Below are 26,234 nucleotides of genomic sequence, written 5' to 3' on the forward strand. Positions count from 1 at the left end.
TGTTTCCAAAAATCGCAAAAAAGTAAGGCCAATCCGTTCGGATTTTTTTTTAAGGCAAAGTCTTGATCGATTTGGAAAACCGCCAGGGTCAAATTAAGAGGCCTCGTCTCGACTTCACTACACAAGAAAAAACGTTTGACCGCATATGACAATGGCAGGAAAGACGTGATCGAATACCAATTATCGGTATGCTTTTGGTAATATAAATTGGTTTTCATTTCAATTATACAAATTAATGTAATCTTCGAACGGGGTGATCGTTAAATAATTAATATATTTTTTTTCACTCATCTTAGAATGTTATCCCCTGGATCATAATATGATGCGTTACTCCTGGGACAGGGGCTCCAGTCGCTCTACCGTTATAGTTACTGGGTTGCACAATTTCTTCACCAGCAATTGATACAAATGCTATATTGATTCGATCATTACGGAATTTCCACGTACATCCGTATGAATATAATACTATACAGTCACCGGTATTTCAAAGCAATAAATCGATGTTTTTCAATCACTTTTTATAATCTATTAACCAGCCAATTATCATTTGTTTGTTCAGCGATTAGGCAATTATTTTAACGCATTTCTCGTTCGAAATTCAGCATTGCAATTAATCGTCCTCGGTAATTGCTTCTCCCGGCAAGTGATTGAATCCTCTTTCCTGACTCGGATCGCGGCATACGGCATCTCGACGATCACAACTCAGCCCGTATCCACAGGGGCAAAACATATCGTGGACTTCGGTAAGTTCAATCTGAGATCCATCCGGGTACATCAATGTGGTATTTAGAGTTATCGAACCATCCGGTCGACAAACGTCGCCGATGTCGTGCATCAGCTTGCACTGCGGAATGCTGAATTTCTGTTTTCCTTGATTAACACACGTGCGAAAATTCAATGTTACGATGCGTATTGCATACCTACTTATATAACTATATTATGTCGTTTCGGTGCCAAACTCTTCACGGCAGAAGAAACAAAATTCCGGCATGAATAATTAATTACCTGCTGAGATTTACCGTCGACTCACAAAATCGATTTTATCACGCGTGTATGAAAAGTCGGGCTTTGCGTAGCAGTTTAACGGGACGAAATTGGCTAATTTCATTCCAGTCTTGTAAAGATAGGATGGCGCATGCGCAGTCCACGATTGCTTCACTTTTATCCCCAGGCAGAAGAAATTGACCACCCGCGTTCAGCAAAACTGCCTCCCAAAGTCCCGAGACTTTTCATTCGCTTGTTATAAAAACTATCGTGTGTGACTCGGGCCAACAGTTGGCAATCGCAACTCGTGTGATTGTCGCCCTTGCTTCGCTCAGGCGCAAACTTCACACTCGTCGCAACCGCCAACATTTGTCCCTTGTCACAAAATACATTATTCCAGCTTCCGTACTGCGGCATAGTTCCCTTTGTATTTTACATGACTCGAATGAAAATCTTCACAATTCAGAAGCTTCGCAAATTTTTTCATTCCATGCAACTATGCCATGCGACAAGAATTGCAAAGGCGTTAAAATGAGATTTTCAGATTCACGCTTCGCGACGTTTTCAACATAAAAATACGTGTATATTTGTAACAAAATTACAAATTCCGACTGTTGCATCGTTTCACGTGGAATAGAAATAATGGTGCGTCCTTCAGTTGATTCGGACAAATCTCCCAAGAGTTTCGAAGTGTTGGGACTGAACGATAATTGAGATGCTTGAAAGTACAGTCTGCGTCTTACCGATTGTACAACAATATCCGGGCGTACACTCCGAGTTACTTTGGCACTGTATCCACCGTGGCCTGTCCATGACCCTGGCGTAACTGATTTCGCAGATTCCTACGGCCACGATGAGCACAATAAAGGCCAAAGGTTGAGTCATAGTGTAGAGTACTAGTCCACGTGCAATGTTACTGAAACATGGTCATTACCGATCGTCGTAAGCAAATTGTGTGAATAAAAGAAAAATACGCCTTTTTTACGAACGTAATTGCGCACTTTGTGATGTACACGGTATATCCACATGATACATTGGTAAACGTATAACTATAACGCGATATACATGAATTATTCATTACGTCGTATCAGTATATTTCAAACGTTCCAAAAACAGATAATAATTACAGTCCACCAGTGCTAATGTTACGATTTAAATATGTGTATAGTATTTATCACTACATGATATAAATATTTACATATATTTGACCAACGTTATAATTAATGGGATTGACAATTCGCAGAACTCGACTTACAAATAATATTATTGTTTATAATGACCCAGATGATATTCACAAGTTCATACTTACCGTTGAGTATAGATTATGGATTATGTTTCCAAGAACGTAATGCCGATAAAGTGCGTCTGAAGCGATTATTTTTTCAACTTTTAGAAATCTACAAGTCCCTGGTATGGGAAACAAATGTTAATGAATTAAATATATCATCACAGCTGATTAATCCTTTTGAAAATAGAAATTCCGGCTTGTTAACTTTATTTGTGTTTTCTCGGAAAGGTAATTATCGATACTCACAAAAACAAAAGAAAAAAAACAAACGTATTAATAACACGCTATTGTAAAATGAGAGCTGGTTATAGTAAAAATTTTCCGGTTAATCGCTGATCTCTGAGTTATCGGATCTCTCAACTGTTCGGCAAACAAACAGCGAAAATAAAAATATTTCAACGAAACAGCTTGGCACGACGAAATGGTCCGCGTCACGTTAGTTCGCGAATGATTTCTGAATAATTTAATTCCCATTCTCGCATCTGTCTTATTTACACAATACATTTATGGCGTATAATAAATCTCGAAGAACAATGCTGCGTTATTTTACATGGATAGTAATTGATGAAGTCAGTTTTGCATCCGGCGGTAAATGCTAAATATTCAAATTAATATTTTGCAATTCAAGATTCTTATGTTACGATCGTCGGTCCGGTTATAATTTTTATGTTTTTTTTTTTCAATTTATTTCATACTTATTATAGCTCGGCAAAAGATGAACACTACCCGAAAGCTGATTACCATTGCTGTATAATACCGCGGTAAATGTAATACATTGAGATAATTGCCCTCTCTATACGTATAACGTCAAGTATATATATCTTCGCAAGGTGAAGGCCAAAATGCAAATCCGTTGGGAATATTGTATCATTAATATCTATAGACTGACAAAAAAAACATGCCAGATGAGAATAACCCGAGGCTGATGGTAGTCTTCGGTAACGCTGTACGTACTTAAATTGGCACTCATACATATTAGCGATATTTAAGTACGTAACTGTATCCTGATGAGTTTTGTACTAATTCTTCCAACTTTATGCAGTCACGCCGGTCGATAAACTATTTTTTAGAAGAAACGTTTAACTCTTCTTTTATGTCCGCTTACATTAATAGAGATAATTGTTTTCCTCCCTATATTTCTGACCGTATAAAAACGTATTTCATGTTCAGACCAAATTATTGCATGCACACTGTGCGGATTACAGTAGTTAGTAACACCTGACGACGAGTGATCGTGATTGGAATCCCGGATATGCGATGATGTATCACGTCCTGACTATTTATCCTTAGGATAACTGAACAACTGCAGAGTATTTCATTTTAATCGTCCCAGATTACTCCGAAACTAAACAATATACGAAAAATGTTGTTTTTCTTCCCTAGCTGGAAAAGTATATTTTTTGTACAGGTATCTGAAAGGGTATCAAATTCGGTGTGATAAAGTACTACGAATTAACCAACTAAACTCGTCTGACACTGTTGGGTAATATTTGAAATGGTTTCATTTAAAATATAAATGGCATTTTGCATTTAACATTTTAAATCTTGTCAAAGTAATCATTCACATTTACCCATTTAAATTATGTTTTTAAAAACATTATCAATTTCTTATTTTAAGTAGCTTAATTGAAGCATTTTACCCAGCAGTGTCGTTGGGTCAGTGGAAATACTTGAGGACTCGAGTATTCTAATACCGGAAACTATAAGAATAGTTCTCTACGTGAAGTTTATAAGGTTGTACTTGTTACCAAAAAATAGCGCAATTTTTTTTTTTTTATTTCCCAACATTAGTTCAAATCGTTCGTGTGTACTTATTTAACGGTATCTTGTTCTTATCGTTGATACTTCTCAAGGCAATGATATTTAAAAAAAACCAAGTTGACCTTCACTTGACCCAGGGTGTTCCACTAACGAAAAGTCTGACACTCTCGTATTCCCCCGCCCCCCTTTAAACCATGAATATTTTGTAGTAAACAATATTTCGTATATTGTTTAGTTTCAAAATGAAACACTCTGTATACTGCAGATTACTGTATAATCGCTGATCGCGTTCGTTTTTCATTAAATAATTATACTTGCCACGATAGTTTCGATATTGAAATTGAATATTATACCAACCGTGCAATTAATGTAAGGCTCGCCTCGGTGAAAAACCGTGATCAATTCTTCAATACTCAATGTCTGAATGTTGAAATGACACTAAAATAATTCACTAAAGGATACGGTAAATCTCGCTGTGCATCTAATTTACGAATAAAATATTGTCACAATAAAGTTTTTTTTCAATTCAATTTAATTTCAGAGTTCTTTTAAATTTTTGTAATATTTGAGGAACACTAACTTGGCAAATGCGCTGAGGCATGTGATTGTTGAATCTGATGAACGACTTGTTTTATACCGCGGTTCAAGTCTTCCCGCAAACGAGGAATGGCCACAGTTGTGTGCGTCTTAATATCACTCGCGCACACTTGTCCGCGGCAACAAATAGACGACTACAATAAAGCATCGGGTTTTATTACAGCCATCTAACGAGTCCTCTGCAGGGGATTTCAACGCACATGGGTAGGTGTATGTACACGGTAACCATACATGGACTGTTATTACATACGTGCAACCTGTAATTACTGTACATACGTAGCGTGATGATCAAGTAGAATATTATACCTGTTGTGTACAACACCGGTAGAGTGATTTCTGACAATTGATTGCTGGTGAATAATACGGAATTACTAATTGTGTAAACAACTTGATGGATTAATATGGCACAAACAAGAATTGGTATAAGAATTGATACGCACGCACCTTTTTGCAATGAACTTTAGCGTTAAGCATTGCAGAACCTCGACATGACAATCGTACGACAAATCTTTTAGAAAAAAGACTTTTGCGGAAATTGTTTTTTTTTTTTTTTTTACACTTTTCACTATTGAGCTTGCCCGAACTCTGGCGTCATGTCAAACGGATCGTGATATGACTCGTTTGGTAGGCAAATTTGAAAAATCGCTGTGTTATGCTGACTTAGAATCGGAAGTTTCTTGACTACGACTCCGCAGCTGGGACTGTAAATATCAAACAAACGGAAAAAAATTAATGGGCAAAGTACTGGAGGTATATCTACAGCATCATGGGTTTAGTCATTCTTGTTTAATAGCTAAAAAAATATATTCTTAGTAATAAGTTAATATGAGAAGAAACAACCAAAAATGTCGATAAAATTCTTATCGAACGGCTTACACGATGACAATGCACAAAGCTTTCATTAAAAATATGTACACAATTTACACGATGCTTAGAAATTAGGGCTTCCGTCTGTTTGACATTGAGACTTGCATTCTCGGGAGAAGCTTCGACTCTTTCGATTTAACTCAACAATTGAATGCAACTGAAATCGAAAAAGTCTCAATCAAATATATAGATCAATCTAAAACTTTTATTTGAAATTTCGTCAACATATCTAGTAGTGACGTTGTAAGATTACTTTATACCCTCATCGAGAGTGGTAAGCTTGTTACACCAACTTATCGTCTGTATGTTACAATATCAAAACGATTGATAGAGCAAAATTCATTTCGAAAAACTTTCACAATTATCAGGTACAAACAAGCAAGTTTACCGACTAGGAACATATTGGATGATCGAATCTGTAATCGATGTGAGTTTTCCAGTTCACCGACACTAATCGCTGTGTAAAGATTCAAAGCAATATTATCGGTAAATTGAAAAGTCGACAGTGTTGTGCACGGTATGAATGCAATTGCTCTGATGGGTAATGTAGATAACAAATGCCACTTTTTTTTATAAGTTCTTCGATTTCTATTACATTTCCATACTTAGATATTTTAAGAAAGTGTGGAATGTACCTAGCCCAACGCTGTTCATATATGAGACATCATCTAATCTCCCGAATGTGTCCATAAGTCGCATATGTTCCAATTTTATTACAAGGCGTTTGTTATCCTCAAAGGTTTACCATTGCTTGAAACATGAGCATTGGATGACAACCGCATAGCACTTTGATGGTAATCTTCTCGTTAGCTGGTATGAATATCGCGGAGCCTCGTGTAAGAACTATGGAGGGGCCAATCTCTGCCTTGCCATTGACAATAATTAAAATGCTGCCTGTACTTCTTGGTATTAAATTGTATACTGCTCTTCCAGGTGGTATCTGCAACATATTTCGATTAAACTTGTGTACATTGATATTACGCTGAATTGACATAAAATAATAAAGCACTCACAGTAATCTTTGCAACTGCAAAATCAGGAACTGGAGGTCTGAATATTTCTGTACACTCATCTTCCCGTGACGGTTGAAACCTTTTGGCAGATGCTGGCTCACAGTTGTATGTCAACATATCTACTAATGTATTTACATCTTTTGGTTTTGGGGTTAATCCTGCTCTTACAACATTGTCTGAGCAAGCCATACACTCGATACAATCTAAATATAAATAGCAAAAGTTATTATATTCATTATTACCATAATAAAACAAAGAATGTGTATTTACTAAACTGAAAATATTTCTGAATAAAGAAGTAGATACTGAAAAATTTCAATGACAGAAATTTGGAAGGACTCGCTCACCACCCGAAAGATATGCATGAGGCTCGTTAGGTCCTAGAAATAAAGCTTCCCCAGGCTGTAGCGTTACCCAATTAAACAAGTAAACACCAAAGCATCCAACATCTCCAGGAAACTCAGAGTGTAATTTCTCTAGCAAGCTGCCATTGAGGGCTTGCCTACCTGATTCATCTGAAACAAGACAACTTGGCCTGTAAAATCATGGGTAGAAGTTACAAGATTATTCAACACAGATGCCTGAATACCAACCTAAGTGCGATAGTCTGTTCAGTAATTTTTTGAGTTGCAATGCAACAAATCCTGGATCACAGGTCATAATATTTTTGAAGCAGTTTTTGAGAGCTGCATGAAGACCTACTTCATCCGAATTAACCAGTTCCAATATTTTATCTTCTCCTACAACAGCACGGAATTCTGTAATAACCTTAAAGAACTGCTTGATTTCAGATATTGGACGAAATCCGCACAGAGCTTCAAACGGGGTAAGAGCAATCGCTAGTTCTGGCTTGTGATTTGGATCTTTGTAAACGCCAGGGTTCAGCTTGTGAAGCCTCTCAGCGTCTTCCTAAAACCAGTGTTATTACTTTGTAGACTCAAAATTTTCGATTCAATGGTTGGCATCGGTGGGAAATAAAGTTTTCACCTTGTTGGGATGAGCTTGGATTGACAAAGCCTTGTTAATCGACAAAACTTTTAATAAAAATGGCAGTTGAGGGCCGAACGTTTCTTTTACACCATTGCCCAGCATATGGTTGTGCTCTTCGATATATTCGGCCAATAATTTGTTCCCCTCCTTCAAATATGATGGTCCATTGGGATGCGTGCCCATCCAAAGCTCTGCGTAAGGCTTGCTCTCGTCTAAGGAAAAATCTGGATTTGCTGCCTTGACCAAATTTGCTACAGTACTTTCGATACCACGTTTCCCCCACTCGTATGACTGGACTGAACATTTTAATTCCATTTTGTTGCTTCAGTTTCTAAAAATTAAGACAAGAGAAGTTGTAAATTACTATAACAGTAATATTATTAATAATTGTGATAATGATTACAAAATAATAGACAAGTGCCTGTTTGGGAAATTCTTTAAACTGCTAACGAGTACACGTCAACACTTGAGAATAACTACGTGGAATGAGAGGTAAGCTAATAGAACACAATTATCCAGCTGATTAAATACAAAATTAAATACTTGACTGGTTTGGGAAAACAGATGAGGACTTCAGAGAACATAGAAAGATATGTGTTAATATTAGCAAAAGATGAATGACCATAATGTATGTGTACAAAGGTGTTTCACCGAAATATTTCAGCGTAATAATGACCAAGTGGCAAGTGAGGAAATAATAATGTTGTTTTTCTTGCAAGTAACAGAGAATTAGGTGGATGAGATTTCGAACTTAAATTGCAGTTGACGTATCGCGCAAACACGATGCACTATAAGGAAATAGAAATCGTTTACATCGATGTAATAACAGTAGTAATGCCACCGGTGATAAGATAACATTTATAAACACATTACATCCTGAACATACGTAAGGTTAGAGATCGATTGACTCACAAACGTGTCCTTCGTAACATACGTTCGCAATCGATCACAACAGTGTTGTATTAACAACCTGTCCAAAGTGCAATATCGGATATCAAACGGACGTGAATACATGTGTCAATATGACGAATTGTATATCGATGGGATGTACTATTCACATTCAATTTACAGACGCTTCGATGAGAAGCAGGTTCGTTTAGTATCTAGTAGCCGGAAAGTTGTTGTAAAGTTAACATCTCAATGTAATTTTACGAGATCACTGACCTGCGCTAGGTCAGTGTCGCATACGCTGATTAAAAACTGAGCTGACTGTAATTATGGAGTTGATTTTCGTTAAAAGATAAAGTTGATAATGTGTTGCGAAAGGCGTTGAATATGTCGAAAAACTTTTCGGCTCTCTAACCGCGGAACGCAGCCCAGCGACCAACTTGCGACTACGGACACTGGGGCACACGCACGCAGAATACTAGATGACGTATGCATGCATGCTGTATACCTATGTTTGTATGGGTATGCGTGCGGGTGCTATAAGTACGCAACACGTGATGCATCTCGCCTACGCCTCTACCTAACCTACACTAGCATAAATAGGTATATATGTGTGACTTTCATCCAGCGCTATTCAATTTTTTTGGAAAGCACGTCACACGCTACGTCATCATGTCCCTTCACGTGTGATGATGTCGTATGATAAGACCCTTTCACTGTTTAAGATTTATGATTGGGTGCCCCGTTGAATCCAGTATTTAAAACCTCATTGCTCGGAAATTGAATCACGGATACTATAGATTGAATCGCTATGACTCTTTTTATGTTTTCTCAAGATTGAGAACAGTTCACAAAGTCAGAATATTATTCTTGTTCAAATAGTCAAAATTTAGCTCGTATTTTATACTTTTAACATAGGTATAACAACTGGAAAACGCAGCAATGAGGCTGTATTTGCTAGACGTGACAGAGAGTGTCAGTCGTTTGAGTCGGGTTAAAGTTCGATTAGCGGTGTGAACCGGATGTGACTAAAAGATAATTACAGAAAACAATAGTACTGATAAATTAGTATCAAAGAAATTTGCAACAACTATTTCATGGTACATACATCAAAGTTCAACCCGACTGGCCGCCTTTAACCTGACTCCAAATCAACACCCATCCTCGGTGGGTGTGTTTTATTTACCACATTTCAGAAACGAAAGTATTGAAAGACTCATATGATTGGTTAATATTTAAAAATCAGCCAACCGGTAGCTTCTTTTAAGCCTTCCGTTTCCAAATGAGATCAGTGGACCACAGCCTTTATTCATGATGCGTGCGCAGTTTTTGTCGAGAGCCGAGTAGTGGCAGAATGGTTTGAGGGAAAAACGGTTTTGATAACCTCAACAATCAGAATTCAAATAAGCAGATACAAGATATCTAGGTTGTGGCAATTAAAATGAGTGAAAATATTCACGGAACATTTATTTCCGAAAAAGTATCAAAGATCAGATGGAAACCCGAGGACTTTGTTGAAGCAAAATCGTTTTTAACTGGAAGCTGGGATAATCCGGTAGGGTTAGGTGATAGGTTAGAAATTACGCCGATCACCTATTTATTATTCAGTAGTTTGTTTTACAGCAATTTAAAGTATTATTTACATTCTTGGATATGACTTTTGATTCACGAATTTTCGATACTTTAGATGTATTTCTCTGGTATTACGTGTTTCTTCATTTCTTGCAAATTAATCACAACAGTCAAGCAAACTGTAATAACGAAGAAAGAAACCCGGAGTTTTTGATTGAATGTGGGCGTTTACACAGGGGTTAAGCTTAGGATTAATTTGCGCTCTCATATACCGTTGCCAAAGTTCATGAGTAATCGTATTTTATCGCTGTCCAAAACCATCATATACGTTACCTATCATGTTCATGGACTTCAAAACAGTGCAACTAAGGGTAGAACCTGAATCCATCAGTACTGTCACTCTGCTATGCAAATAGCCATAGCATTTTGAATTTTTCTTCATTCAGCTTTTATAATATGATCAAATCACACAGGTGAACCATATAACATATTGGACATTCGACACAAATGAAGAAGACGACGAGTCTTATCCCGTGATAATATCATCCCACGCATTTCTCGGCGACGTTACAGAATTAAGGGTAATAAGTATAGATGAGCATTAAATAACGATCAGATATTACAACGCTATAAACAGTAATTTTGTAAACTATATTCGGTATTTCATCCTAAAACAAAGTTGGTTTTTCATTTTCATAATTTTCTGTGTTTAAGTTTATCAGCAAGGATCTGTTCGTGGCATCATCCTCTATTGGTACGGTACAATTGTTACAAATTCAAGAAAATCCTTATGCACAATTCAAGGAACGGTTGTCATGGAATTTTTTACATAAATTTCCGTAAGAAATTTTATTTCCCATTTATATGATTCCCTTTGCTCAAGCATCTGAGAATCCGACATTTGACTGAATCCGTTTATTAGACTCTAAACATTACGTTGAACAATTTCAGAGCATCGGATTACGCTTCATGTACGGCCATCTCAACTTTCGAGCAAGACATAGTCACAGTGGGAGAAGATGGTACGATCAACTTGTTAACAGCCAATCAAAAAATTCCGGTGAGAACAATTGGTAAGTAAACAGAAAGTAAAAAAGAATATCAGATTAAAATCACTAATGAATATTCATTTGTCTGGCAAAATTGTATCTAACTTGCCAAATTTTTGCCTACTTTATTTTTTTTTTAGAAAAATCAGATAGCTGTTCCATGCACTGTGTTGATTTTCTAAGGCATAGTGAAGTTTTGACAGGAAATTTATTGGGGCACATGAAAGTATGGGATTTAAGAAACAACCAGGATGTTCCCTCTACTACTTTTATACTCTCTGCAAATACAAAGGTAAGATTTTAAATACTTTTTCATTTGTCGAAGTGGCAACTGATTTCATACTCAAAATTTGTTCTATTTATTTTCTCAGACCGAAGCCACAAGTTTAGCACATCATCCTACACAGAGACACATTGTAGTTGCTGGTGGCGGTGACGGTAGCCTGACAGTGTGGGATTTGAGGCATAACACATATCCGGTTTCTCAATTAAATGCCCATTCCAGCTCGGTCAGCGAAATAAAATTTCATCCTGATAGACCAGAAAATTTGTTTTCGTGCTCGTCAAGTGGACAGCTATGGCACTGGAACAATGCACAGAACACCAAATTGAAATTAGGTGATTGTTATAGCGCGCGAGTTCTCAATTTTTCTGTTACTATACTTTATTTTACTTTTAAGATTGGATCATTTGAGACAACGAAGTCACCGTAATTTCTTTTTAATTATAATTAATATGTGTAATTATATTACAGATTCAGGGGACACGCATTGGCTCAACACAATCAGTACAAAAGGAAAAGTGAATGTAACGTCACTGTGTGCAACGCTTCACAAGCCAATAAATACAATCGATGTTGACAGGTCCACATTACTCTTTGGCTGTGACAACGAAGCTATGTATGTCATTAAAAATATTGCAGTGTAAACAACTGCATTTATGATATACTTGTACAATATTGTGTCTTATTTCATAATAACTGTAATTAAACGCTCCCGTCTGTATTTTGTAATAAAATTGACACCCGTTTTTCAATCTCTTAATAATTATAACAATTATCGGCCGCATATCTCTTTGTGCTGAAATTTACTTGACAAATTATGCGATACAACTAGAAAAGAACGATCGCATCCCTCTGTACGAGATGCTCATACGTATTGATTGTTACGAATTTCGAGTTTGAGAATATGTATTCCCGACAAAGTCGATACTATTTTATGCGGAATTTCCGCATTTTTCCGGTAACACCTAATAATTTTTTTTGTTCTTTATCGTTTGTCATGGAAGATGTGCTCATTTGGTATTCAAATCTCGCGTTTTATTGTAACAACTCGTGTCGATTGCGGAACGTCAAGCAGGGGAGAAAGATGTTGGAATTGCCAAAGGTAACGTATGTGCACCTTCTTGACTTTAATTAAGAAATCAAATTGATCAAAGACAAAAATGTATTTACGTGAAATTCACTCTGACTAAACTAGAGAAATCCGAAGGTATTACGATTCTACGTGCGTGGAATATTATCGAGACACGAGTTTTGTTGACAATGAGTTAAATTTACGCAAGAATACAATTCTCATTTGAAAAACTACAATATGTTAGCATTTGACCAGTGAAAATAAGTTCACTTATGCTCGTTTCCACACCACCGCAAGCGGTAGAGCACACGGCGTGTTTTTTTTTTACGTGGTATCCCCAGTAGGCCTACTCCACGGAGAATAATAGCAAGATCGATCTTACGTTCTTCGAAAAATTGCGGATGACAATGTTTCACGTGTTAATTATGGTGAACTGTTTTTCCCAACCAATTTGTTACTTGCGTATATTCGCAGTTTGTTCGAACTTTTTCAGTTAATATGACCCGCTAACTGTTCATTATCGATTAAAGATGACGGTTTTAATTATCAATGGAAGATGGTTGTTTAAATTATGTATGAAGGGTGATTGTTTTTATCTTATAAGCGAACGCTGATTATCTTTAAATGTTCGAGCACGGGTTTTTTTTTCTTACGATGTATGAGATAATCACTAAATAAACAAAACTAAATCAGACCTGAACCAGACCCATGCCTAAAAATGGAAACGTTAATTTTTCAGTAGTATAGTTAATAACACTCATTTACCTGAAACAGATGAAAATATAATTAGTGACACATGTCCATACAGACAAAAATATACTTAACTTAGATAAGTAAAAAATATGACAAACCAAAAAGAGATAAATTAGTTAGTTTCAACAGACAGAAGATTTGATTAGCTGAAACAGACAAAGAGTTTGATTAGCTGAAAGTGACTAAAAGTTTTATTAACTGAAATAGACAGAAAGTTTGATGAGCTGAAATAGACAGAAAGTTTGATGAGCTGAAACAGACAAGAGGTTTGATTAGCTGAAACAGACAAAAGGTTTGATTAGCTGAAACAGACAAAAAGTTTGATGAGCTGAAACCGAAAGAAGGTTTAATTGGCTGAAACAGACAAAAGGTTTGATTGGCTGAAACAGACAAAAGGTTTGATTGGCTGAAACAGACAAAAGGTTTGATTAGCTGAAATGGTCGAAAATTTTAATTACTCGGAGCAGAAAAAAAATTTCGTTAGCTGAATCAGACAAAAGATTTGATTAGCTGAAACAGACAAATATTAGATTAGCTGAAACAGGCAAGAGGTTTGATTAGTTGAAACAGACAAAAAGTTTGATTAGCTGAAACAGACAAAAGGTTTGGTTAACTGAAACAGACTGAAAGTTGTATTGGCTGAAATAGACAAAAAGTTTGATTAGCTGAAACAGACAAATATTAGATTAGCTGAAACAGGCAAGAGGTTTGATTAGTTGAAACAGACAAAAAGTTTGATTAGCTGAAACAGACAAAAGGTTTGGTTAACTGAAACAGACTGAAAGTTGTATTGGCTGAAATAGACAAAAAGTTTGATTAGCTGAAACAGACGAAGATGTGGTTAGCACAATCACACAAGTCCATACACTCACAAAAAATAGGTGGAGTTCAACAAGATATTCTCTTTACTATTCGCTGCTTCGATTATTCATTGTATTGATCAATAAAAAACATTCTAAATTTTTTAAATTGACATCTCTCTCTGCTTTGGGTTATTGAAGTAAATATTTTTTTCGACTGAAAATTCTTTAGTTCTCAGTGCGTTTGTTAAAAAAATTGGTCAAGTTGCCCTGAAACAGAAAATAATGCGATCAGTTAAATAAGTGTTTCTGTACATTTCAGATATATTTCATAAATACTTACGCCAAGATTTTCCACTATCACTGTACACTATCGAGATTTTTGTACCAGCGCGTTGAACGCCGGGTTTCAAATGCTACGCTTTCTCTCATAACTAAAAGATATCAAGTCCACGCGCAAAAGGCGCCGTGGAACTTGAAAACTTTATTATTTGTAAAAAAATTGACAGAAGAGCTGAAAGATCAGCACATCGAGAGTGCGTAACTCTTTTATATACTGTTTGAAAAATCGACGAGTAAAAAAACGTGTCCGATTCCCGTTATTAATTTACGCGCAAAAGGCTGCGTCCAATTCTCATGATTAATCTACGCGCAATAAGGCGCGATAGATTAAGCTGTCAAAAAATTTGTATTACCTGGGATTTGCCCATAAATTCTGTAGAAACCCAATCCACATCTGTATTTTTTTGAATTAGGTACATTGCTATGCGGATTGTTCTTCTCAGATCATAAATCGAATCGAAATCGGGAGGGAGGTTGGAGGGCATGCATTATTGTGTGGCGTGACGGTCGGCGGTCCTCTTCGACGCGAAGTCTTCGAGCTCAGCATTTCTCTCCATCTAGCGTACCACGGAACGCGATAGATGGTCCAGAGATGCGTTTTGCTCATTCAGACGATCACAGAGATCAACCTCATGCAATAATGGTCGCTAATGACTAAGTAATTGAATTGAATTGAATTGAGTGACGATTGAAAAATGGTTGCAAAGCGACAAGAAATAGAAAATTCAATCTCTTTAATATTCAAATGCTCACAAATGATCGAGAGACTCGAATACGGAGTCATTTGGGTAAACAATTTCTGTGATCGTTTGACGCTGTGAATTATAAAAGTTAGTAACATCACGGTACATCGCGACCTTCCTACCCTTGCCTGTTTCCCAACGCAACCATTCAACGGAAAAGAGACTCACACACGCATGCATAAGCCCCGCGACGTATCCCAAAACGTCCACCTACCTACCCGGTTACCTATATTCGATCTAAACGATTCTCCATTTTTTCCAACACACGTCATTCTTCATCATTTGCGCCGTGGTCACCGACTTACATTTTCGTTGGTTACCTGTTGGGAGCAAAATGTTTTTGTATCATAGTCTGCCTACTCAGAATATAGTATCGCAGTTGCATTTCGCCAACCCTAATATTGTAGTAAATCTTGGCAGACTATCGGTACATTAACCTTTTGTAAAATTGGTTAAAAACGTCCTGTATGCCAATTAGCATTTTTCTAAGCGAGCTAAGCCTGCAGTTGATCAATACTTGTTGGCTGTTTAAAGATTGAAAATGATACATAATATAAGATGCAATTTCATTACGTTACGTTATGCCAGCCTTTGGAATTTTATCGATTTAACAATAATGTGAATAATTGACTACGTTCAAACCTCAGGTGAAACCACCACTTAAACGACATCATCGGTAAAGTCAAACGTAGATTACTACAGCAGTGTGAAACGCAATTCGATCTCGCGAGTGCCGAGTAAGTGATGGTTGCCTGTCGCGATACTCATTCCACTTTTAGCAACGTGCAAAATTTATAACTTTAAGTAAGTTACGATAAATTGAATTGCGAAAAAAAAAAATTATTCGACTGAAGGTCAAGCAAGTTGTGATCGTGAATGAGCCTATCCATGCAGCTAAGAAATCGAAGATTTGTGCAACAATTGTTACCGCCACGCCACGTGACAGAGGAATCCCAGGGAAATACCCATAACCTAACACGTGCAAACTCACCAACGTTGCCGAGAAATTGTTAAATTACTCGGAAGTCTCTGCTTAGATCTGTAAAAAACAAAACAGAACATTTCGATTAATTTAATAAAATGGCTTTTCAGTCTGCAAATTAATTATTACTGTTGTCCAGTTTCGTATTCATTGCGTGTTATGCAAGAACAAAAGTTCGGCTTTGTATGTACCACCTTGAATTATCAAACAATAATTAAAATAAGTATTGTTACCTCGACTCTGGGCTGCTCCACACTTTTACATGTAGTAGTTCTTGCAACATCTGAAGTTTATTGGAGAAGCGAAGCACGTTTCACGTAATTTAGATCGTCACTCTTATAGTCCAAAAATCCGCACCGCAATAACACTCGAGCCTACATTCACTTTGTGTGCTGTAGCTGTCTAAACCGACTGAATAAACTTTCTAACTATACAACTGCGCATTTACCGAAGATCAGCAAAAAAAATAAAATGAAACTGACACACGATGCACAGATGCTAAAATAGACATCACTGATACCTAAAGGTACACAAAACAATGGAAACTCGAGACACGAAATTCACCTTGAACATGTTTTCATTTCAGTAACTCGGTTTCTATTCAAGCTACACGCTGCTCTTCGTGTATTGTTCACAGATGAGTATGGAGCAAGTACACTGATCGAACAACGCGGTCTGAATGTTGAAATAATCCTGAGTACACATTACGCCACTCTCATCTCTCGGAAACGACTGATTCCGCACGACGTTCAGAAGAGAGTTAAATCAGTTCTGTGAAGGACGGAAGATAATAATTCTCCCGCCCTCTATGCTGCTCTTCCAATGGAGTGGGGGTAGCTGCACACGCCCGCCTAGCTGTTTTTCCCCTCTCGTGGCCCCCCACTCCATGAGCAAACCGACAGAGAAGGCGGAAGAATTATTATCTTCTGTCCTTTAGAGAACCGATTCGAATCCGTTGACGGGACGCTTAGCCCGTTGTTTATGCTTTATTTTATGTATCCCTATGGTCTCAACGGCCGGGTGAAAACACCACGTAAGCTACGCGCAACGCGATCAAAATATGTTTAGAGCTTTGCCGTAATATGCGACGTCAGGCGAAGTATGAATTCCCTGACCACTCATAACAGACATTTCTTGAACAAGATTTTGTCAAATTTTCAACTTCACTATGACGAAGGTATGTTACCAACGTTTTGCACGCGATAGTGTAGGTTATGAGGCACTTCTTTCACCGGCGTGGTCAGTTGCTAATTGGTTGATACTACGGGAAACTGCTAATACTCTCAAACCGACCCGACCCGGCAAACTGTTACGCAAAATAACCACTGATATAGGTATTGATATATATCAGTGAAAATATCCCAGATTATCAGACTTTATACATTCTCAGTCAACGATACATGTAAGGGGAAAATTCTGCGAAATACATTGCATTTAAGCCACGAAGCAGAATATGAGCAATGCTGTATGAGATAGTAATTATGGTAGTTTGTGTACGCAATTTAAGTTCCAACCTGTGTGTAGGGGCAATGCACCTGTGCAGGATGCGAGATGTATGATATTGTACTGTTACTATTGCACGTAACTTAGAATAAAATGAATCATACCAAAATAAGTTTCATCATATTTTTTCCGTATATTCTCAGCTTGTGTTGATCCTACGATGCGCCAATAAATACCTTTTTTGCATGCAATCCTTGGGGTCCAATTAGTCCAGAAAGGGCTTTTGAACAGATTCTGATTGTAAGACGAAAATTTTCCGAGCTCTGAAAATTGCAAACAAGCAAGGCTATACCCTTTTGTATTTAGACGGTCGAAATTTGGCCTATTTTGAAAAATAGTTGCACGAATTCTTTGATGCACTATATCGACGTAATTTTGCGAGAGGAATAAATTGCGCGCAGTCAGAACACGCTATGAGCTACTTCATCTTGCTTCTTCATTTTCACTATTTTTTCACACTTGCAATTAGTAATCCTAGATTTCTTAAATCTGCGAATAGAAATGTTATTGAGGTCCGTTGACCTAATCACGTGGGTTTTGACGCGCGGCATTTTCAGGGGCAACTTTTCCTGCGACGTCGTAGTGCTATTCGCGTCAATTTGACACTCTGAAAATATAGCTTGACGCAGGCCTATGACGCCACAACTCTAGTTTAGGATGCGTTCCGAAATTAGCTGGCAGCGTTAACAAACTCCCGTTGACAGAGGCAAAGCCACCCACGAACTCAGCAGTGCAAAAGAGATAAAGGATCGTCGACAGGGCTGGGAGCTAGGAACGCACCCTTAATGTAGCCTGTCGGCGTCAAGTACCTTAATTTTTTTGTTTACTTTTAAACATACTTTTCACCTATTGAATTATTAATAGTCAGTGTGTATATTGCACACACCACACACACACACGGGTATATATATATATATATATATATATATATATATATATATATATATATATAATTTATATAGGTATATATCTACCAATTGGTTGGTCCACAGCCAGCTAGATCTAGGAGTATCGTCTTATCCGCGGACTTGCCGCAAAAACTGCCGAGAGATTTTTAATGATCAGTAAGGCACTGACTTCGGATGTCCGCTGGTTTTGCCATTTTGTGACGCTGCTTTGCGTGTACATACATAAATAATTTGTAAACAGTATACTCGTTTAAATTAGACATTTAAATAAAGATCACACGATGTCTAAGCGGAGGATTGAAGTGGTGGATCCATATATCAAACGAAAGAAGTAAGTAACTAGCACATCTATCACCTCGGTTAAACAACTGGAAGACTAAATCTTGCCATGTGCATTGTTAAAATTCCATCGCGATCCTTCTCATTACTAAAATCTAATTTTACATCTATTCACATATATACACATATTTTTGCCTCAACTTTTTCACCCATCATTCTGCATATTTTTAACTGTATTCCACGATTTCTTTAGTTCCATTCGAACTTCTATATTAGCAAGTAATGTTTTATATACATACAGTACATACATACCTGTAAGAACTACAGCAAAGGTGCTCAACTTGGATTGGATGTAATTTATTTAAAACTATGTATGCTTATTATTCACAATAAATTCACTCATTGTTCATCATCTTGATGCTTTACTGGTAACTCCTAACCTTAAATTGTTTCAGTTATGAAACAACGTGACAGTGATTGTTAAAATAAATGTTGTCTTACTTCTTAACAGAGATGGAACAGTCGCCAATAACATGCCAACTTCAACGGCGGCCAAAAATCAAGTTCAGCATAACCCATATAACGGTCTTCCATATACGCCACGTTATCATGAATTTTATAAGAAGAGAATAACTCTTCCAGTATTCGAGTATAGAACAGACTTCATGAGGCTCTTAGCGCTGCATCAATGCATTGTCTTAGTTGGTGAAACTGGATCTGGTAAAACTACTCAGATACCGCAATGGTGTGTCGAATACTCAAGATCTATGGGTACGAAAGCTGTGGCTTGTACTCAGCCGAGAAGAGTAGCTGCCATGTCAGTTGCCCAGAGGGTGTCAGAAGAAATGGATGTTGCTTTGGGTACACAGATTAAAATTAATATGATTATTATTGATAAAATCAGTCATACGACATATTTTTATGCGTCGAATTATGCCTCATTATTGCAATCGAATCACAAAATTTAATAATAATTCAAGGACTATCATACAAATATTCACGCAATTGTTTCTAATATGGCCAAGTTGATGTTAAAGATAGTACCGTGCTTCTTAGTAAAAGTGAAAGGTTATTTTTTCATAGGACTAGATAAACATGCAAAAAAGTACCATCATGTCCTTCTTGACAATTTTATTCAATATCGCAACAAGTGTTATTAAAGCATGAAATACTTGCCTGTATATGGCCCCATGGACTAAGGGAAGGCTTAAACAAAGTCAACATCAATCCATAATTTTCAATACTCTTAGAAGATCACTTTTAGAGCATTATCTCAGTTCTGTTCTGATCCAAAATTGTAGTACCCTTTTCCATAAGAGCCAAATTTTCCGGGCCAGACAAATAGTACCAGGGCTGCAGTGAAATGGGCAAAATTTATAAATTGAATCATCGAGTGCTATACTTTATTCAAATAATTTCGTTACCTTTTTGCAGGTCAAGAGGTAGGCTACAGCATCCGTTTTGAGGACTGCAGCTCTGCAAATACTGTGCTTAAGTACATGACGGATGGTATGCTGCTTCGAGAAGGGATGTCTGACCCCATGCTCGAAGCGTATCAAGTAATCTTATTAGATGAGGCTCATGAAAGAACACTGGCGACAGATTTATTGATGGGAGTTTTAAAAGAAGTTGTGAAACAGCGTCCAGATCTGAAATTGGTTATAATGAGTGCGACTCTAGACGCAGGAAAATTTCAACAGTACTTTGATAATGCACCATTGATGAACGTTCCTGGTCGAACGCATCCTGTAGAGATATTTTACACACCAGAACCAGAAAGGGATTATTTGGAGGCTGCAATTAGAACAGTAATACAGATTCACATGTGCGAAGAAGTGGCTGGCGACCTTCTCTTATTTTTGACTGGACAGGAGGAGATCGAGGAAGCTTGTAAGAGAATCAAGAGAGAAATGGACAATCTAGGACCTGAAGTTGGAGAGCTGAAATGCATTCCCTTGTATTCCACACTTCCACCGAATCTTCAGCAAAGAATATTCGAACCCGCTCCACCTACTAAACCTAACGGAGCTATTGGAAGAAAAGTTGTAGTATCCACAAATATTGCAGAAACTTCATTGACCATTGATGGTGTTGTTTTTGTCATTGATCCAGGGTTTGCGAAGCAAAAGGTAGTTATTTCGTCACCCACAGAAATTACAATGTTGATATGTATTGAAAAATGACACGCTAAATCCGAATATTCTAACGAAAATGGTATCACTTACCACAGGTCTATAATCCGAGAATTCGCGTAGAGTCTTTGTTGGTATCGCCAATCAGTAAAGCATCTGCGCAACAGCGAGCTGGTAGAGCAGGTCGAACTCGTCCAGGGAAATGTTTTCGGCTTTATACAGAAAGAGCATACAAAAATGAGATGCAGGACAACACGTATCCAGAAATTCTTCGTTCAAATCTCGGCAGTGTTGTTTTGCAATTGAAAAAGCTTGGAATTGATGATCTGGTAAGTAGTGCGATTTTTTTACTGTTAATAACATGAAATGAACAATTATTTGAATCAAAATTTGAATTTTACAGGTTCATTTTGACTTCATGGATCCTCCAGCGCCTGAAACACTTATGAGAGCACTGGAGCTGCTCAACTACTTGGCGGCGCTTGATGACGACGGAAATTTAACAGACCTAGGTGCAGTTATGGCTGAATTTCCGCTCGACCCTCAGCTGGCAAAAATGTTAATAGCTTCATGTAACCATAACTGCAGTAATGAAATACTCAGCATCACCGCGATGCTCTCAGGTACTGTATTGGGGTTTGTTGATTCTATTTTAATTTTAGATTCACATAATTTTCTAACATCTCTCTTATTTAGCTTAACGTCAGCTCCAAAGTTCAGAAAATAAGAAATTCCCCATAGTCGAGGATGTTGTTCAGACATTTTCATGTGTCTTCCTTTTTTAAAACGCTAAATCAGTTATAGTCTATAGTAAGAAAATATAAAATGTATTGAAAGCTGGCAATTTAAAATAGATTCAAGTTAGGATGGTGGTGAGGTAACATGGTTATGTATTGACAATTGACATGGTATTAGTCCCACAGTGTTTTGTGAGACCAAACGAGGCCAAGAAAGCTGCAGATGACTCAAAAATGCGGTTCGCGCATATCGATGGCGATCATCTGACTCTTCTTAATGTATATCATGCCTTTAAACAGAGTAAGTAAAAAAATTAATGTCATTTACGAGGACAAGTGTGCTACAGTACAATATTCAACAATTCTAAAATCAATTGCAGCCTTTTCTCATAGTGTAAATTTATGACGTGATTGAGTGTTTAAAGCTTTTGTTACTAATTGAATGACTTTTTAAAATTGATGATTCATTCCTCATCTCTGTGTTTGTGTAATTTCTTGGCACTCGCATAAAATATGGCTGTGATTTTTCAATTATGGTTTTTCTGAAACATGAAAAATTTGAACTATGAGTGTTAACACAGAAATTTAATAATTTTCAGATATGGAAGATCCGCAATGGTGTTATGAGCATTTTGTGAACTACCGATCACTTAAGAGTGGAGATAACGTTAGACAGCAATTAAGTAGGATCATGGACAGGTTCAGTTTAAAACGTACGTCAACCGATTTCACGTCCAAAGACTATTACATAAACATCAGAAAGGCATTGGTCAACGGATTCTTCATGCAGGTAAGAAATCGAAAACATTTGTAAGGGTATTACTCTACTTATGTTGATGCGTCTCTTTTTAATATATGAATGAAAAATTGTTCAGACAAGAAGCTTGATTCTAGCTTCCCACTGATTTGGTCTTATGAGAGTAAATCACTTTTAAGCGGAAAATGACAAAGATTAATTGAATAATAATGAATTGTGTTCTTTTTTTTATACCAGGTTGCACATTTAGAAAGGACGGGACACTATCTTACAATAAAAGACAATCAGGTTGTGCAATTACATCCGAGCAGTTGCCTTGACCATAAACCTGAGTGGGTAATCTACAACGAATTCGTGCTTACGACAAAAAATTACATCAGGACAGTAACAGACATAAAACGTGAGTACCATTGTAAAAAACTTTCTTTTTTTTTTTCTTCAATGAAATAGAAAAAAAACCGAAACACCGAATATTCTAACAATGTTTGCATATTTATTTCAGCCGATTGGTTACTTAAAATCGCACCCCAATACTACGATTTGCAGAACTTCCCTCAATGCGAAGCTAAAAGACAGCTTGAAGGTATTCAAACGCGACTAGATTCGAAACAGTATCAAGAAGGCTTCTAACGTTGTTCGCTTTTAGCCACGTTACCAATCACTAACAACGGCTGTGACCAGCCCAGTCCTTCGAGCATGTAAACTCTTTTTTTTATTCATTAAAAAAAAACCGAAATAGAGGTAAAGCATTTTTTCAAACGATCTTAGGCCAAGTTCATCTCCTGTTACAACATAAACGTTATTCTCATAATTGGCAATGATATTCATGCTGAAGGACTTATAAACTCGATGTCTATCCTATTGCTCAGGATAAATCGTCAGGATACTTATATCCATCAACCGCTGGATCCATCCAACCCTAAGTACCAGTGGGCTTAATTTATACAATTTCAAAAAAGCGTAGCTGTTTGATAGTTTTAAAAGGAAAATACAATTACAAACAGAAGAGAAATTGTTGATAGGGTCGTTCATAATGTATGTAGCCAAAGTTGATATACCTTACCGACACACACCACTGCACTATAAATAATAACTTACTATCTATCAGTTCGGATATTTAACGAAACAAATGTTATTGTTAGTTACTTTTCTTGTCACTATCCCCTTTGAAACGCAAAATCAAGTTGTCGACTGTACCCAAAAAGTGAGTACGTGATCACATCGACCAATTTTGTGATCCATTTATTATAGGATACCTCACCACCCTTTGTGTATACTGTTTTATACCTACCCAAATTGAAGTAACGAATAAATTTTATTGAATTACTATTTAGCTCACTATTCCACTTGAAAAATTGCTACACGTTGGTGACTGTTCGTCATAACACATTTATAATAATAATGGCTGTGGTCTGTATTGAAGTTTCCGTTGTTTCGCTCTGTATTACTGACAGAAGCACAGGAAAATTTTCAGAGAACAAAAAAATTAATAAAACACAAGGAACGGAAATATTGTGTCAAGTTATTCGTTCAATGTTGATTAATGATTGTTGATGTAATAGAGATTTCATTTCTTAAAAATAAGTTAAAAACTACTTTGAAATTTGGAAAAAAAAAACTAACACCAGGAGTGCAGACTGTTTTTTCGTTGAAACGTGACTTCACGTTAGGATAGAAAAAGCTTTAGCTGACACAGTTTAGCGCGTATGTGTATAATTGATCATAATGAGTTACTTTTCAATTCAATTATTTACCTATGTACATCAACGTATATTACCGTAATACCACGAGTCTACACCCCGTTCGAATTTGTATAAGTAATTATTTTAACCGCTTGGGAACGGTGAATTAGAGTTTATTGAGTATGTTCAATGCACTCGTACACCTTTCCATGGATAGGGTACATTCGTATTGTTAAGATCGATATTTTCTCTTTTACGCAATAAAAAAAAAAAAGAAACTACTAACCACCATGAGTTAAAAAAATACATTATTACGGTAATGTATCTAATGATGTTTTACGTGTTTGACGCCAGATGATGGGTCGCTTTTTTCAAATTTTGTACATATAATAGCGTTTCATTATGCTGTATCACTTCATTCCAATAAAACGAAGTATACCTGTAACATTCATGCATTTTTATCACTCTTATTTCAATTTCATGGTTTTTACTTGTGCACGTTTTAATGATGTTCAACTAAGTCGTGCTCAAAGGATGATGAGGTTTTAAAACTCGTCAGCAAATAGTAATTAACAATTTGTTTATTTAATTATTATATATATACAGCGAGTATCAAAATTTGAAGAAGAAATCAACGAGCGAATACGAAATATCGGTTTGTATGTACAGCGAATACAAGGTATTGCTCGGAATTATTTATATTATTGAGTTAAGGTATAAACAGATACACATATGTTGCGACTCCTACACTACTAAAATTTTTTAACGTTCAAAAATAGGAAATATATATATATTAACAAATCAGTTTGACTTTTGTCAAAAGAAAATATTTTACTTTTCAATATCGCTCCATATAACGCATCAGTCGTTAGTCACTCGTATTGTGTTTTTTCTCAATTTAGTGAAGGAAACTTGTGAGAAAAGAGAAAAACCTCGAGTCATTTCATTTTGGTAATATACAAGATTTTATTTCTCTCTGCTCTGACCAAGAAAAATGTGATCAATACTTCTGATCCATTGATAGCTGGAAGGAAACCAATGGCATACGTATTTATAAACTAGAAGTTTATCGGTTATTATACTGTATAGGTACATTTTTATACGAATTACAACGTTCAAACGATTACCAAATAACAAGTATATTCGATATCAAAACATCAAGAAACTTTGTTGAATGTTAATTCTTTCATGCCAGCTGTTATGAAGTAGTACGTGGCACAGTTTTTCTTTTCTTTGCAATAGAAAATTCAAATGTATAACAATTGATCTTTGACATTTAGTGTCAATCCTAGAGTCAAGTAACTCGAAAATGATCAATTGTTATTTAATTAACTTTCTATCCAATACTTAATACTTAGCCATTAGTCATATGATTACAACAAGAAAAAGAAATTGTGCAAAAATAATTCGTTTATCCCTACTATATCAGTTTGCACATCTTATAAGGGAACTTTTTTAATGGTTCACGATACATCGTATATTCGTATCATATATTTAAAAAGAGCTTACACATTTCTAACTTACAAAAATATATAGCTTGTAGTAAAGAGTAAATCCTAATTAAAAATCAGAACAAAAAAACGGTTCTTTTTACAAAATCTACGCGCGCTACCATAAAAAAAAGGGAAAAATGCACAGCTTTTATCTCGCACGCATGAACTAGATAACCACATTGACAAAAATTTTCACAATAAATTTAACAATCTTTCAAACCACGTTACATTATTTTTTGATTCTATCGCATCTTTTTTCAATCACTACAAACTTCTTTGGCATACTATTTGCAATGATAGTTAAGAATGCTATAGATAGAAGTTTGGGTTGATAATGAGACATGTAGCATCCTCTGGACCAGTGGACAAAATAGAGATAAATCTAGAACTCTATACTGTCTCCTCCATCTCTTGCATCAATAGATGGATTAAACAAAACAGTGATTATTTGTACAGGTATTCTCGTCAATGTAAAACCTGCCACAAAATGGACATACCTCTTTAAAAAAAGTTGATCTTTGAAAATGAAGAGTGCATAAAATTTAATTTCACAAATATTTGTGCACAATCATGAGAACTTCATGGTCAATTTCACGTGAAAAGTTTCAAACATAGGATATGAGTGAATAATCCAGAAATTAAACGACTATGGTAGCAATGTGTTATGTATTTACAAATTTGCTAATATCACTGTTACAATATAAACTAAAAGATTAGTAAAAAAAAGTGTGATGCATTATATGACTGAACTTCGTAATC

General features: G+C 36.4%; 4 protein-coding genes across 14 annotated transcripts; 2 read left to right on the forward strand and 2 right to left on the reverse strand.

Moving 5' to 3' along the window:
• Positions 1 to 216: 216 nt before the first annotated feature.
• LOC124183251 (astakine-like) lies at positions 217 to 4,981 on the reverse strand. Of its 2 annotated transcripts, none has more exons than XM_046571503.1 (3): positions 4,614 to 4,981; positions 1,728 to 1,900; positions 217 to 870 (listed from the first exon to the last, which is right to left on the reverse strand). In XM_046571503.1, exons 2-3 carry the CDS (start codon positions 1,867 to 1,869, stop codon positions 611 to 613), a joined length of 402 nt encoding a protein of 133 aa, XP_046427459.1. In that variant the 5' UTR covers positions 1,870 to 1,900; positions 4,614 to 4,981; the 3' UTR covers positions 217 to 610. The 2 variants fall into 2 exon arrangements, with proteins under 2 accessions (XP_046427459.1, XP_046427458.1); XM_046571502.1 differs by lacking the exon at positions 4,614 to 4,981 and adding an exon at positions 4,391 to 4,598.
• A 495-nt stretch (positions 4,982 to 5,476) lies between these two features.
• Positions 5,477 to 9,606, reverse strand: LOC124183249 (mannose-6-phosphate isomerase). Of its 9 annotated transcripts, none has more exons than XM_046571494.1 (6): positions 9,497 to 9,606; positions 7,498 to 7,831; positions 7,104 to 7,419; positions 6,858 to 7,025; positions 6,511 to 6,713; positions 5,477 to 6,437 (listed from the first exon to the last, which is right to left on the reverse strand). In XM_046571494.1, exons 2-6 carry the CDS (start codon positions 7,813 to 7,815, stop codon positions 6,231 to 6,233), a joined length of 1,212 nt encoding a protein of 403 aa, XP_046427450.1. In that variant the 5' UTR covers positions 7,816 to 7,831; positions 9,497 to 9,606; the 3' UTR covers positions 5,477 to 6,230. The 9 variants fall into 9 exon arrangements, with proteins under 9 accessions (XP_046427450.1, XP_046427453.1, XP_046427447.1 ...); XM_046571497.1 differs by lacking the exon at positions 9,497 to 9,606 and adding an exon at positions 8,804 to 8,974; XM_046571491.1 differs by lacking the exon at positions 9,497 to 9,606 and adding an exon at positions 8,665 to 8,974.
• Positions 9,607 to 9,683: 77 nt separating this feature from the next.
• LOC124183250 (nucleoporin Nup43) lies at positions 9,684 to 12,048 on the forward strand. The gene is made up of 7 exons (XM_046571501.1): positions 9,684 to 9,943; positions 10,434 to 10,541; positions 10,675 to 10,799; positions 10,912 to 11,033; positions 11,150 to 11,301; positions 11,381 to 11,627; positions 11,764 to 12,048. Exons 1-7 carry the CDS (start codon positions 9,830 to 9,832, stop codon positions 11,934 to 11,936), a joined length of 1,041 nt encoding a protein of 346 aa, XP_046427457.1. The 5' UTR covers positions 9,684 to 9,829; the 3' UTR covers positions 11,937 to 12,048.
• Positions 12,049 to 18,555: 6,507 nt separating this feature from the next.
• Positions 18,556 to 25,971, forward strand: LOC124183120 (putative pre-mRNA-splicing factor ATP-dependent RNA helicase PRP1). 2 transcript variants are annotated; one of them, XM_046571181.1, is made up of 9 exons: positions 18,556 to 18,726; positions 19,186 to 19,535; positions 20,109 to 20,803; positions 20,905 to 21,135; positions 21,210 to 21,429; positions 21,722 to 21,844; positions 22,143 to 22,333; positions 22,538 to 22,700; positions 22,803 to 25,971. In XM_046571181.1, the coding sequence occupies exons 1-9, from the start codon at positions 18,677 to 18,679 to the stop codon at positions 22,928 to 22,930; spliced, it is 2,151 nt and encodes a 716-aa protein (XP_046427137.1). In that variant the 5' UTR covers positions 18,556 to 18,676; the 3' UTR covers positions 22,931 to 25,971. The 2 variants fall into 2 exon arrangements, with proteins under 2 accessions (XP_046427137.1, XP_046427138.1); XM_046571182.1 differs by lacking the exon at positions 18,556 to 18,726 and adding an exon at positions 18,852 to 19,026.
• Positions 25,972 to 26,234: the final 263 nt, after the last annotated feature.

Source organism: Neodiprion fabricii, chromosome 5, assembly GCF_021155785.1.
Source record: "Neodiprion fabricii isolate iyNeoFabr1 chromosome 5, iyNeoFabr1.1, whole genome shotgun sequence".
NCBI classification, from domain to species: Eukaryota; Metazoa; Arthropoda; class Insecta; order Hymenoptera; family Diprionidae; genus Neodiprion; species Neodiprion fabricii.

Excerpts from the sequence above, each read along its gene's own strand:
- LOC124183251 (XM_046571503.1), bottom strand. The coding sequence starts at position 1,869 with ATGACTCAACCTTTGGCCTTTATTGTGCTCATCGTGGCCGTAGGAATC. Across the intron at positions 871-1,727 it reads CGGATATTGTTGTACAATCG|GAAAACAGAAATTCAGCATT; the intron begins GTAAGACGCAGA and ends GTGTTAATCAAG.
- LOC124183249 (XM_046571494.1), bottom strand. The coding sequence starts at position 7,815 with ATGGAATTAAAATGTTCAGTCCAGTCATACGAGTGGGGGAAACGTGGT. Across the intron at positions 7,026-7,103 it reads GAACAGACTATCGCACTTAG|ATGAATCAGGTAGGCAAGCC; the intron begins GTTGGTATTCAG and ends GTCTTGTTTCAG. Across the intron at positions 6,438-6,510 it reads TTGCAGTTGCAAAGATTACT|ATACCACCTGGAAGAGCAGT; the intron begins GTGAGTGCTTTA and ends AATATGTTGCAG.
- LOC124183250 (XM_046571501.1), top strand. The coding sequence starts at position 9,830 with ATGAGTGAAAATATTCACGGAACATTTATTTCCGAAAAAGTATCAAAG. Across the intron at positions 11,302-11,380 it reads TACTCTCTGCAAATACAAAG|ACCGAAGCCACAAGTTTAGC; the intron begins GTAAGATTTTAA and ends TTATTTTCTCAG. Across the intron at positions 11,628-11,763 it reads GAACACCAAATTGAAATTAG|ATTCAGGGGACACGCATTGG; the intron begins GTGATTGTTATA and ends ATTATATTACAG.
- LOC124183120 (XM_046571181.1), top strand. The coding sequence starts at position 18,677 with ATGTCTAAGCGGAGGATTGAAGTGGTGGATCCATATATCAAACGAAAG. Across the intron at positions 19,536-20,108 it reads AGAAATGGATGTTGCTTTGG|GTCAAGAGGTAGGCTACAGC; the intron begins GTACACAGATTA and ends ACCTTTTTGCAG. Across the intron at positions 20,804-20,904 it reads CAGGGTTTGCGAAGCAAAAG|GTCTATAATCCGAGAATTCG; the intron begins GTAGTTATTTCG and ends CACTTACCACAG.